Source organism: Oncorhynchus kisutch, linkage group LG13 (assembly GCF_002021735.2).
Source record: "Oncorhynchus kisutch isolate 150728-3 linkage group LG13, Okis_V2, whole genome shotgun sequence".
Lineage (NCBI taxonomy): Eukaryota > Metazoa > Chordata > Actinopteri > Salmoniformes > Salmonidae > Oncorhynchus > Oncorhynchus kisutch.
This window is the reverse complement of record NC_034186.2, coordinates 43,326,524-43,340,059: the sequence shown is the minus strand read 5'-3', so window position 1 is coordinate 43,340,059 and position 13,536 is coordinate 43,326,524. Positions and strand designations below refer to the sequence as shown.

The following is a 13,536-nucleotide window of genomic DNA, read 5'->3' as shown; positions in this document are numbered from 1 at the left end:
CAATAGTTGTTTAGGGGTCCGAAAATGTGGGAAACATTAACTTGCTTGACCCTGCTGTAGGTCATGTAACTGTCTGTTACTGTACATGCAATATGCTTTGTGGACTTCACTGGACAGAGGTCGCTATCCGGGTTTTGTGACAAAACAAAGGTGTGGTTTAATGTATTCTGCCACTGTGTCTTCTTATTGTCTCGGCCTTTAGGCTTATAAATCACGGTCGCAAAGCATATGAATTAACCGTTTTTTAGAGCAAACAACGCAATTATCACAACAGGTTGTAATATGGCTTTTATTTGGCGGGGTGGATGGCTTGGCTTCCCCAGTAATTTTACCCACGCACTGCTACTGATAGATGGATAGACGGCGCCGGAGGAGATGGCTGACGTTTTACGGGCTCCTAACCTATTGTGTGTGTTTTTCCACGTCATTTGGAACTTATTTTGTACATAATGTTTCTGCCACCGTCTCTTATGACGGAAAAGAGCTTCTGGATATCAGGATAACGATTACTCACATCGTACTGGACGGAGATTTTTTTTCTTTAACAAGTCGGAAGCTAAAAATTTACTTCAGACACCCGACAAGACCCAAATCCCGTCATTCGCATGAAGAAGAGATGGAGATATCGGGGACGTAGGTCAAAGGTGCCTGGTAAGGATCCGACTGCGAGTGAGTAATCCCCCTCTACCAACAGTCCTATTAGCCAACGTGCAATCATTGGATAATAAAATGGATGAGTTCCGATCAAGCCTATCGTACCAACCGGACATTAAGAACTGTAATGTCTTATGTTTCACAGAGTCGTGGCTGAACGATGACATGTATAGCATACAGCTGGCTGGGTTTTCGGTGAATCAGCAAGATAGAATAGCTGACTCCGGTAAGACATGGGGTGGCGGTCTGTGTCTATTTGTAAATAACAGCTGGTGCACGAAATTGAATATTAAGGAAGTCTCGAGGTAAGCTGTATCTCATGATAAGCTGTAGACCACACTATTTACTAAGAGTTTTCATCTATATTTTTCGTAGCTATATATTTACCACTACAAACCGATGCTGGCACTAAAGCAGCACTCAACGAGCTGTATAAGGCCATACGCAAACAAGAAAATGATCATCCAGAGGCGGCGGTCCTGGTGGCCGTGCAACCAGAGGGGAAAAAAACTCTAGACCACCTCTACTCCACACTCAGAGATGCGTACAAAGCTCTCCCTCATCCTCCATTTGGCAAATCTGACCATAACTCTATCCTCCTGATTCCTACTTACAAGCAAAAACTAAAGCAGGAAGTACCATTGACTCACTCAATAAGGAAGTGGTCTGATGATGCAGGTGCTAAGCCACAGGACTGTTTTGCTAGCACAGATTGGAATATGTTCTGGGATTCTTCCAATGGCATTGAGGAGTACACCACATCAGTCACTGACTTCATCAATAAGTGCAACAATGACGTCGTCCCCACAGTGACCGTACGTACATACCACAACCAGAAGCCATGGATTACAGGCAACATCCGCACTGAGCTAAAGGGTAGAGCTTCTGATTTCAAGGAACGAGACTCTAACCCGGACGCTTATAAGAAATCCCCTATGCCCTCCGACGAACCATCAAACAGGCAAAGCGTCAATACAGGACTAAGATTGAATCGTACTACACCAGTTCCAACACTCGTCGGAGGGAAGCACAGCCGCGAGCTGCCCAGTGACATGAGCCTACCAGACAAGCTAAACTACTTCTATGCTTGCTTCAAGGCAAATAACAGTGAAGCATGCATGAGATCATCAGCTGTTCCAGACGACTGTGTGATCACGCTCTCCGTAGCCAATGTGAGTAAGACCTTTAAACAGGTCAACATTCACAGGAGCCAGATGGATTACCAGGACGTGTACTCTGAGCATGCGCTTACCAACTGGCAAGTGTCTTCACTGATATTTTCAACCTCTCCCTGTCCGAGTCTGTAATACCAACATATTTCAAGCAGACCACCATAGTCCCTGTGCCCATGATCACTAAGGTAACCTGCCTAAATGACTACCAACCCATAGCACTCACGTCTGCAGCCATGAAGTGCTTTGAAAATATGGTAATGGCTCACATCAACACCATTATCCCAGAAACCCTAGACCCACTCCAATTTGCATACCGCCCCAACGGATCCACATATGATGCAATCTCTATTGCACTCCACACTGCCCTTTCCCACCTGGAAAAAAGGAACACCTATGTGAGAATGCTATTCATTGACTACAGCTCAGCATTGAACACCATAGTGCCCTCAAAGCTCAACAATAAACACCTCCCTCTGCAACTGGTTCCTGGGCTTCCTGATGGGTCACCCCCAGGTGCTAAGGGTAGGTAACAACACATCTGCCATGCTGATCCTCAACACAGGGGCTCCTCAGGGGTGCATGCTTAGTCCCTTCCTGTACTCCCTGTTCACTCGTGACTGCACGGCCAGGCAACTCCAACACCATCGTTAAGTTTGAAGATGACACAACAGTGGTAGGCCTGATCACTGACAACAATGAGACTGTGTGGTGCAAGGACAACAAACTCTCCCTCAACACGATCAAGACAAAGAAGAGGATTGTGGACTACAGGAAAAGGAGGACCGAGCACGCCCCCATTCTCATCAATGGGCTGTAGTGGAGCAGGTTGAGAGCTTCAAGTTCAATTGGCGTCCACATCACCAACAAACTTACATGGTCCAAGCACATCAAGACAGTTGTGAAGAGGGCATGACAAAACCTATTCCCCTTCAGGAGACTGAAAAGATTTGGCATGGGTCCTCAGATCCTCAAAGGGTTGTACAGCTGCACCATCAAGAGCATCCTGACGGGTTGCATCACTGCCTGCTATGGCAACTGCTCGGCCTCTACCGCAAGGCACTACAGAGGGTAATGCATACGGCCCAGTACATCACCGGGGCCAAGCTTCCTGCCATCCAGGACCTCTATACCAGGCCGTGTCAGAGGAAGGCCCTAAAAATTGTCAAAGACTCCAGCCACCCAAGTCATAGACTGTTTTCACTGCAAGCGGTACCGGAGCGCCAAGTCTAAGTCCAAGAGGCTCCTAAATAGCTTCTACCCCCAAGCCATAAGACTCCTGAACAGCTCATCACCTCTCTGGAACGCTGCTGCTACTCTCTGTTATTATGTATACACCGGTGCCCCCGCACATTGACATTGACTCTGTACCAGTACCCCCTGTATATAGCCCCACTATTGTTATTTACTGTTGCTCTTTAATTATCTGTTATTCGTATCTCTTTCTTTTTTTTGTTGTATTTTCTTAAAACTGCGTTGTTGTTTAAGGGCTTGTAAGTAAGCATCTCACTGTAAGGTCTACTACACCTGTTGTATTCGGCGCATGTGACAAATAAAATTTGATTTGATTTGTTTTGAAATCATAGCAAGAGCTGCATGTAGCCACGTATGCACAAAAAAAATCATATCCTTTGCTAGTTAGTGAGTTATTAACCCAGTTATAGATCATTTGTAGTCAGCAATAGGGGACTGATTGCTTTCTACAAGAGCACAAAATGTGTACATTTCTAGACACCTTTTATTTTGTAAAGTGGTTTCTTGCATCAAACAACACAACAACATTTTCAGTCACCTTGTCTGAAGGACAAGTTGATAAACAGGTTAATATCAAGCCTACGTTGAACACCACATATTGGCTGCTACTGTAGGCTGAATGATAGAACAGCTATTTCCATGTTAAAATGTTATGGGATGCATTTTCCCCATTGTTTTTGATGGAAGGCCACTCTGGTAGGCCTACATTATGATCAAATAGCTACAGTTGCCTTCTTGGCCACTGTTAAAACTGTAACTTAAAGCAGGTACAGACTCAGTGTTCACAGTAAACGTGCGCTGGAACTTGCCCAGAATTTTCACAATTGTCAAGTTTGCACTCAGTAGACCTGAAATTTGCTCAGTGCCCGAAAAAAATTGAGGGAACATTGGTTGGATGTTTTGGATGGACACATGAACTGACTGGCAATCTCAAAGCCCAGAAGAGTCTTAGTGTAGTTATAATCAAATAAACTATTCCTATGTAGGTCAGTCTTGAGACCACATATTGAGTGTCTCGATCTTGTCTCGGTGTCTGATACATTTGTACCTGGTCTCAGACAGTGAGGATTCAGAATTTCTTGCTGAGACCAGCGGAGTAAAAAACATATAATTATCAGCTTCCATTCAGTCAGCGCATAAAACCGCTTTGCCAGGCCAAATATGTACACTTCTTTCTTGAAACATGAATATTTTAACAGCCTTGATATCTATTATAGACATGTTTGCTCAGTGGTGAACCTATAGGCCTTCAGTGTGTGACAGGTTTGGGTTTCTGGAAGGACAGCAACCGTAATACCAGCGCACTCATGTAGCGGTGAACTTTTTCTAAAACACAAATGGCAATTGTGTAGGCTACTTTGTACATGCTTTCTCTATTGTACTACATGATTGATAGATCGTAATACATCCACTACACTACTTTGATACGCATCAGTATATGCAGTGCCCACTGAAAAAAAAAGTGGGTATATGATTTATACCTGCGTATACCCTCCACTATACAGCTGTAGTGGAGGGTATATGAAGGTATAAATCGTATACACACTTTTTTTTTTTCAATGGGCACTGCATATACTGATGCGTATCAAAGTAGTGTAGTGGATGTATTACGATTGATCAATCATGTAGTACAATAGAGAATGTTAACCCTAAACCAACAAAAACCGAAGAGATTAAATCAGAACATCATTGAAAATAACAATATAGTTATCATAATTTGTATATTATTATAAGAATTATTGTATAAATCCTTAGCTCTTCTCTGAAGGTGTAGAAAGCACCTTGTTCACCTCTGTGTTTGGGTTAGTAATCATTTGTAGAGTGGCTCTATTTACCCTCCATATGCATTTTTAACTATTCTGAATGTCTAGAGAATCCATATGTTGTTCTGAAATATGAACACAGAAATACTGGACATTTGAACTCTTATTACGGTGGTGATTTGGCAAAATTGCAATCGTGGTCTTGAATTGGACCCATTTTTCTTGACTCGGTCTCGGACACCTTGTCACCCTCCCTGTCTCTGTCTTGACTCGGTCTCTCCCCCGCCTCCGATCTTGACGCAGACTTGATTTGCTCTGGTCTTGAATCGGTCTCGAACACAACACTGTTTAGAACATCCATCCATTCATTAATTCTTTATTTCCTTCCCTGTATGGCCCAGGCTGGGAGGTCAGTGAGCACTTCCTGCCCCACGGGTTGGAGCCACTACAGGAGGCACTGCTACATCCTGAGCCCTGGCGTGGCCAGCTGGAGCAGTGCTCAACGGGCCTGCACCTTACTGTAAGGGGAGCTACATTACATCTACTACTTATAGGCCTAGGTTAAAAGTAGTAAGCTACTGCTATATAAGGAATATCTTTTGTAGACTCTAGCCATTCTGTTGGTTCTGGAGGATAGGTGATCCGCCTATGCATTAACTACTAATGTTCTGTTTTTAATGCTCTTTCTAAGGTTTGACAGCAATCTAACAGGTGTCCAGTCGAAAAAAGACATGGCTTGGTTATGGAAATTTGCTGGGAAACAGGCCTTTTGGATCGGTAAGGGGAACATTGCTACATTCTCTGTTCGCAAATGATCTTACAGCAGAACACAGAGCTGTATTTTTCATGAATACTTGTTTCATATGTTTACAGGCCTGTCAGGCCGCCCGGGACATTGGACCTGGACGGACGGCAGATCCCTGTCATTCTCCAGACTCAAGAGGGACCGAGCCCAAGAGCAGCAGCCCGAGAGTGCTGCCTCTAGATCCACATGTGTGTTAGCCCAAAGCCAGAAAACATGGATACCCATGACCTGCACCACGGCACCAGAACGCAGATACATTTGCTCATCGCCAGCACAGAATCACTGAAAAGGAATGTGGATTACCACACTTAAAGGGCAATACCAACACAAATATTGGCAATATTTTATTTGGGGTAGTGTGCTATAGATGTTTAACTACAGTAACTAAGCACAAGCTGAATCATTGATAGCGTCAGCTGGTTTTCCAGGGTGGTTGAAGGATACATGGCAAACCTATTAGTTATTGCATGTCGACAGAGAGTTTATTCATCATCTGAGAATCAAAATATCACCTGTAAAGGACTATCCAAATAAAGTGAGACCCAAATATACTATGGAGTTATTTTATGGAGGAAAATGTCAATGTAACTACATTACCCTTCAGACAAAAGATAAGCCATATACTGTAGGTGGGTGCTATTCTAGGGGGTGGGGAGGTGGAGTTAGGAACTCAATTACTGCAGTACTACATTGTACTACGTTGTACTTCAGTTCAAACACCGAAAGGTTTCAGTTCTAAAGAAAAGATGGGCTCTGACATTATTTACAGTTTACCTTGAAGCTGCTCTGTAAATTTGTTCATAATAAAAACTTTGAATCTTCAAAAATGTGTTTTCACCATTGCCATTTGTGGATTGACATTTGTGGATTGAATTAAAATGCTCAAACCACTTGATTAACAAAAAAAAGACAAACATTTAGGCATATCCATATAGTTATATGGGCCTTTCTCATTTACTGTTTGACACACACAGAACAGGTCCTCGGAACGATTTGTAAGTTGACAGTGTTTCTTCACGGCGCTTTATTTATGTGCGACAACGACGAAGGAAATATGGCGGCGGCCATGGTGCAAATGTCTTGTTTGTACCGTGGGATGCTAGCGGTCAGGGCAACTGGAATACGACCGCTCATCCCAGGTCTGGTGCCGTCGCATTTTAGAGCATTTTCTGTGAAGAAAGAGAAAGAGCCGGAACTGGAAGACAATCCATATTATAATAAATATCAGGAAAAGATAAAGAAACTACGAAAGTAAGCGCTAAGTCAAACGCTAGCAAATATTAGTTAGCACCAGGCTAATATGCTAACTAGTTTGGTGTGCAACTCCCACTGTTTGTCACTGGATAATGAACAGGGAAATGAAATACCCAGGTGTAACAACCATGGGTAAGACCTGGTGACTGCTAAGTATTGCCTACTGGGTTAACTAGCTATATATATATATATATAATTTATTTCAGCTTTTATTTATTTCGTCACATTCCCAGTGGGTCAGAAGTTTACATACACTCAATTACTATTTGGTAGCAATTGCCTTTAAAATTGTTTAACTTAGGTCAAACGTTTCAGGTAGTCTTCCACAAGCTTCCCGCAATAAGTTGGGTGAATTTTGACCCATTCCTCCTGACAGAGCTGGTGTAACGGAGTCAGGTTTGTAGGCCTCCTTGCTCGCACACGCTTTTTCAGTTCTGCCCACAAATGTTCTATGGGATTGAGGTCAGAGCTTCGTGATGGCCACTCCAATACCTTTACTTTGTTGTCCTTAAGCCATCACTTTGGAAGTATGCTTGGGGTCATTGTCTATTTGGAAGACCCGTTTGCGACCAAGCTTTAGCTTTCTGTCTGATGTCTTGAGATGTTGCTTCAATATCTCCACATAATTTTCCTACCTCATGATGCCATCTATTTTGTGAAATGCACCAGTCCCTCCTGCATTAAAGCACCCCCACAACATGATGCTGCCACCCCCGTGCTTCACGGTTGGGATGATGCTCTTCAGCTTGCAAGCCTCCCCCTTTTTCCTACAATCATAACAATGGTCATTATGGCCAAACAGTTCTGTTTTTGTTTCATCAGACCAGAAGACATTTCTCCAAAAAGTACAATCTTTGTCCCCATGTGTAGTTGCAAACTGTAGTCTGGCTTTTTTTATGATGGTTTTGGAGCAGTGGCTTCTTCCTTGCTGAGTGGGCTTTCAGGTTATGTCGATATAGGACTCATTTTTTACTGTGGATATAGATACTTTTGTACATGTTTCCTCCAGCATCTTCACATAGTCTTTTGCTGTTGTTCTGGGATTGATTTTCACTTTTCGCACCAAAGTACGTTCATCTCTAGGAGACAGAACACGTCTCCTTCCTGAGCAGTATGACGGCTGTGTGGTCCCATGGTGTTTATACTTGCATACTATTGTTTGTACAGATAAATGTGGTACCTTCGGCATTTGGAAGTTGCTCCCAAGGATGAAGCGGACTTGTGGAGGTCTACAATCTTTTTTCTGAGGTCTTGGCTGATTTCTTTTGATTTTCCCACGATGTCAAGCAAAAGAGGCACTGAGTTTGAAGGTAGGCCTTGAAATTCATCCACAGGTACACCCCCCAATTGACTCAAATGATGTCAATTAGCCTATCAGAAGCTTCTAAAGCCATGACATAATTTTCTGGAATTTTCCAAGCTGTTTAAAGGCACAGCCAACTTAATGTCTGTAAACTTCTGACCCACTGGAATTGTGATACAGTGAGTTATAAGTGAAATAATTGCTGGCCAATCAGATTGCTCAGATGACCGAGTCTGCAGTAACGTAGCAGGCATAAAAGAAAGCTACGGCAAAATGTATACTGTGAGATTTTAAATCAATGACTAGAGAGACTGTCAAAGAATACAGCAAAGAGCTGCTGTTTTTATGAGTGAGTTCATGTTTAAGTTCTTACTCAGCACTGTCAAAACTTTGTATGAAATGTGCTTTCTTCCTATTTCCACTCAGTGCTGCAGCAAGCAGTGCAGCAGTAGTGAATGAGTAGGAAATGGTATCTATAGGCTTGTGTTGTTGTTATTATTAGTTTCTTGGGTCTTTTTTAATATCAAGGAATATTTCACTTTCTCTGTTCATGTGAGTAACGACGTGAATTTGTGCATGAGGCAAAAATAATGCGGTGTGACTCGAGTTTTGCCATCAGCTGGAAGACTGTGCCCCTTTTTGGTCAGTGTCAGTGGAGGAAAGGGAGAGAGGAGGGACGTTGAGAGACGGACCGTCAGTCTGCTGCTCTGAGACTGACCATCTGATGCAGGCACCATCAGCCCAGTAAAATAAAAAGCAAATGATTTAAATGTATGCTCACTCAGCTGTGTCTCACAAGTAATACAACAATGGATCTATTATCGGTGTGATCATGGAGCCTGCCTCATATTTTGAAATATATATATTTTTAAATGTCCCGAACAACAATGCATTGGCAGGTAAATTCAAGCAAAACCAGTATGCGGTGATAATGTGTTGGGTCTACAGGTCACTGCACAAACCTCATTGCTACAGTGCTGTTTTTAATTGGTTATTGTTGCATAGGCTTACATTTTTTAAGTCACGTTAATAAAAACATCACAGCGGTAGATCTCGGCATGCATTTTGACACCGAAAGTGATCTTGACTCAGAAAAGGTTGGTGACCACTGCTCTAGGCTGGCCTTTAGTCCTTAAACTCTAGGTGGCATTTTGCCGCCCTACAGTTTTCAACCATTATCTTCACCCATGACTACCTCGTGAACTATAATCCCGACGCTGTATTTTTAAATAATCATAGCTCGCAAACATGTGGCCCTTATCTTTGGTTAGCAAGAAAGAATCCTTCAAAGAAAGAAATATACACTTGATGTAGCAGTTTTCCACAGATCCATCCAGCTACGGCCTTCACCGTCTAAACCCGGACGACACTGGTCCAATTGTGCGCCGCCCTATGGGACTCCCAATCACGCGCGGTTGTGATACAGCCTGGAATCGAACCAATGTGTCTGTAGTAACGCCTAAAGCACCGAGATGCAGTTCCTTAGACCGCTGCACCACTCGGGAGCCCTTGCCTTCAAATTACACTTCCGTTACACTTTCTGATAGTGACTGAGCACAGGTGGTCGCATCTTGTCTTATGTAACCAAGCTCTGTTACATGAAGATAGATATACGCGTGTGGGAACTCTAACCCTTACCCCATCAACGCGTGTATCAATTGAACCTTTTTGTTTTTTGAAAATTTATTTCCAACTGACATGAAAGATGAGGTCCTTTTGCTTCCAAAACCGTACCGCAACCATGTGTGTCATTGTTCATATTAAGCGTCTGGGCTCTGAACAAAACACCCCCGTAAAGAAGAACCCTTCGTCCAATGACTCTTATGTGTAATGGATCTGCGTCATGATCACGGGCTAGGCTGACCTGTACCTTAGTTTTGAATTTTTTTATCTATTTTTTTTAGTGCCAACCCTCAGGAGTTCAATGCTCGGCTCGAGAAGCGAATTGAAGTCAAGAGGGAGCCTCTTGGACACTCTAAACAAGCAGAGTTTGTCAAAGTCATGGAGCAGGAGGTAAGTTAATGCATAACATATTTTGTTGGGTGTAATCATAATGCTTAAACATGGTCTGTTAGGCTACCCACCGTTGCTTGGGGTGCGTGCATCCTCTCCCCTGTTGTGGATGTCTTTACGCTGAAAGACTGCGAGCCCATAGATGTAGCTTTGACAGTCTTCATGCCAATATGCTCTACACTAATGTAGGGAAACACTGTTTAATTGTCTCCAATTTGATATGCACCAAATCTTACCTTATTTGCAGTTGGAGAAGCGCGACAAGCAGGCTGATGGTTCAGGCAGATTCACTAAAGACAAGGTGAAAATGAACAAATGCTGTCCTGGATAGCATTGTAAATAGCTGAAGAGAATGTGGAACGGCATTGATTGATACTATTGACATTATTGGATTGCATTTGTATACAGCTTTTCACAAGGTTTAAGAGCCCATTACTTGTTACCCCTGTATGAGGGTAACTCACCCCGTACACCTGGGTGATCCCATTAATGTATTTTTTGTTTTTGCACAGACCCTAGGATCTATCCTGAACTTGGACTTGATCCAGGATAATTCAGGAGAAGAAATTGCGGAGGTATGGGTATTTACATATTTAGAGATGAAATGTCATATCTAGGTAAAGAACCATGGTATGTTTCATGTTCTCATAAGAGGAATGAAACATATATGTTTGTAACTATCATTCTCTGTTTTCAGCTGTGGATGCAGTATTATGCCACAAAAGACACCATCAGTGCTGTCATACCAGTAAGTTTGCTATACCACTTTTGCCAGTAATTTGACTTACTTTGCTTAATTATTTATTGACCTTAACAAATGTTTTCTTGTAATTGCATAATTATTCCTCCATTTTAGGCTCACACTTTTGAAGTAATTTTCAACCGAGCTAAGTCGAACCCCGCGGTAAGAATCTCACTGCTCAGTGTCTATTAGGACTGTGCTGTAATATGTCAAAATATTTGATGATAATAAAGTGTGTTTGCAATGACATTGCATACAAATTGGCAAACAAATTATTTGCCAATTTGTCTGGCATAATGACAAAAGTCAGAGCAGATGTGATTGTAAAATGCAATAAAGACCACTTGGTGGCAGTATTGCTCCAATAAAGAATGCATTTTATTATTTTGAGATGTCATACTCTCGAGTTCACAATCAGAACTCTTGTTGGTTGATGGTCGCAAAGCAGAATGATGGTAATTTAATGTCAGAGTTTAGTAAAGAAACAGTTGAAAATAGACAGCGTTGATGATGATTACAATCTGTGACTCCCCTATCTCCAGTTCCTGTATGCGTTACCCCAGAAGGAGGGCTATGAGTTCTTCCTGGGCCAGTGGTCGGACCACGAGCTCCATTTCACCTCCCTCATCAATGTCCAGGTATTATTCAAATATCCGAATGGATGTTAATATTCAATTACTTTCTAAGAAATAAATATGCGTATTTTTTGTAGGGGTGAAATGTTTTGTCTAAAACGAAAAAACAGTTATTTGGCTGACTTGCTACATAGCCTACGAGGATAAACCATTACATGAATATGTTTATAAAACAGTTTTATGACCGTTTTTATGAGCGCCTCATACAAAAGACGCACTGGTATCCTACAACCGAGGTAAAGTTGGTTTTACATTCAAGACATTTGCCAAAAGCCATTTACAAATGTCAAATTCAATAACTAATTCACTGTCACAGAATCATCAAACTAGATATGATTTATTCTATAAATGTCTAGCATACTTTTAGAACATTTGTTTTGAATACAAATTCCAGTTTTGATTTTATAGAAATACATACAGTCTATAAAATACCATTTTTTAAAGCTGTATAAATCAATAAATAATTCTTCATTTGTCACAAACCTCAAACTAGGTATGATTGATTATGTAAATGTCTAGCATACTTTTACATTTGTTTTGAATACAAATTACGGTTCGGATTTTATAGAAATAAGTCAAATCTATAAGATGCCTATTAAAGCAATATAAATCAATAACTAATTCACCGTTTGTCACAGAATCATCAAACTACAGTTGAAGTGGGAAGTTTACATACACTTAGGTTGGAGTCATTAAAACTCGTTTTTCAACCACACATTTCTTGTTAACAAACTATAGTTTTGGCAAGTCGGTTAGGACATCTACTTTGTGCATGACACAAGTAATTTTTCCAACAATTGTTTAGACAGGTCATTTCACTTATAATTCACTTTTATCACAATTCCAGTGGGTCAGAAGTTTACAACCACTAAGTTGACTGTGCCTTTAAACAGCTTGGAAAATTCCAGAGAATGATGTCATGGCTGTAGAAGCTTCTGATAGGCTAATTGACACAATTTGAGTCAATTGGGGGTGTATTTCAAGGCCTACCTTCAAACTCAGTGCATCTTTGCTTGACATCATGGGAAAATCAAAAGAAATCAGCCAAGACCTCAGAAGAAAATTGTAGACCTCCACAAGTCTGGTTCATCCTTGTGAGCAATTTTGCTAACACCTGAAGGTACCACGTTCATCTTTCCAAACAATAGTACGCAAGTATAAACACCATGGGACCACGCAGCCGTCATACCGCTCAGGAAGGAGACGCATTCTGTCTCCTAGAGATGAACGTACTTTGGTCCAAAAATTGCAAATCAACCTTGTGAAGATACTGGAGGAAAAGGGTACAAAAGTATCTATATCCACAGTAAAACTAGTCCTATATCGACATAACCTGAAAGGCCGCTCAGGAAGAAAGCACTGCTCCAAAACCACCATAAAAAAGCCAGACTACGGTTTGCAACTGCACATGGGGACAAAGATCTTACTTTTTGGAGAAATGTCCTCTGGTCTGATGAAACAAAGCTTGGTCGCAAATTGGTCTTCCAAATGGACAATGACCAAGCGTACTTCCAAAGTTGTGGCAAAATGGCTTAAGGACAACAAAGTCAAGGAATTGGAGGGCCATCACAAGGCCCTGACCTCAATCCCATAGAAAATCTGTTGGCAGAACTGAAAAAGCGTGTGCGAGCAAGGAGGCCTACAAACCTGACTCAGTTACACCAGCTCTGTCAGGAGGAAAAGGCAAAAATTCACCCAACTTATTGTGGGAAGCTTGTGGAAGGCTACCCAAAACGTTTGACCCAAGTTAAACAATTTAAAGGCAATGCTACCAAATACTAATTGAGTGTATGTAAACTTCTGACCCACTAGGAATGTGATGAAAGAAATCAAATCTGAAATAAATCATTCTCTCCTATTATTCAGACAAAAAAACAAGAAACTAGGACATTAAAACACTGGCAGAATTTTCATCCACATCCATTCACTTAAAATATGTAT

The 13,536-nt window shown here is 41.7% G+C and overlaps 2 protein-coding genes across 3 annotated transcripts in view; both read left to right on the top strand.

Moving 5' to 3' along the window:
- The window catches only part of frem1b (Fras1 related extracellular matrix 1b), a 53,935-nt gene extending 47,460 nt beyond the window's left edge, over positions 1–6,475 (top strand). For both annotated transcript variants that reach the window (XM_020498588.2, XM_031786320.1), the window contains 3 exons: positions 5,245–5,363; positions 5,535–5,620; positions 5,717–6,475. In XM_020498588.2, coding sequence (XP_020354177.2) covers positions 5,245–5,363; positions 5,535–5,620; positions 5,717–5,934 — 423 coding nt within the window. In that variant the 3' untranslated portion in view covers positions 5,935–6,475. The remainder of the gene's footprint in view (positions 1–5,244; positions 5,364–5,534; positions 5,621–5,716) is intronic.
- Positions 6,476–6,636: 161 nt separating this feature from the next.
- Positions 6,637–13,536, top strand: part of LOC109902320 (ATP synthase mitochondrial F1 complex assembly factor 1) — a 15,065-nt gene continuing 8,165 nt past the window's right edge. The window contains exons 1-7 of the mRNA XM_020498590.2: positions 6,637–6,899; positions 10,110–10,218; positions 10,466–10,519; positions 10,731–10,793; positions 10,916–10,966; positions 11,075–11,122; positions 11,503–11,598. Of these exons, the coding sequence (XP_020354179.1) occupies positions 6,679–6,899; positions 10,110–10,218; positions 10,466–10,519; positions 10,731–10,793; positions 10,916–10,966; positions 11,075–11,122; positions 11,503–11,598 (642 nt within the window). The 5' untranslated portion in view covers positions 6,637–6,678. The remainder of the gene's footprint in view (positions 6,900–10,109; positions 10,219–10,465; positions 10,520–10,730; positions 10,794–10,915; positions 10,967–11,074; positions 11,123–11,502; positions 11,599–13,536) is intronic.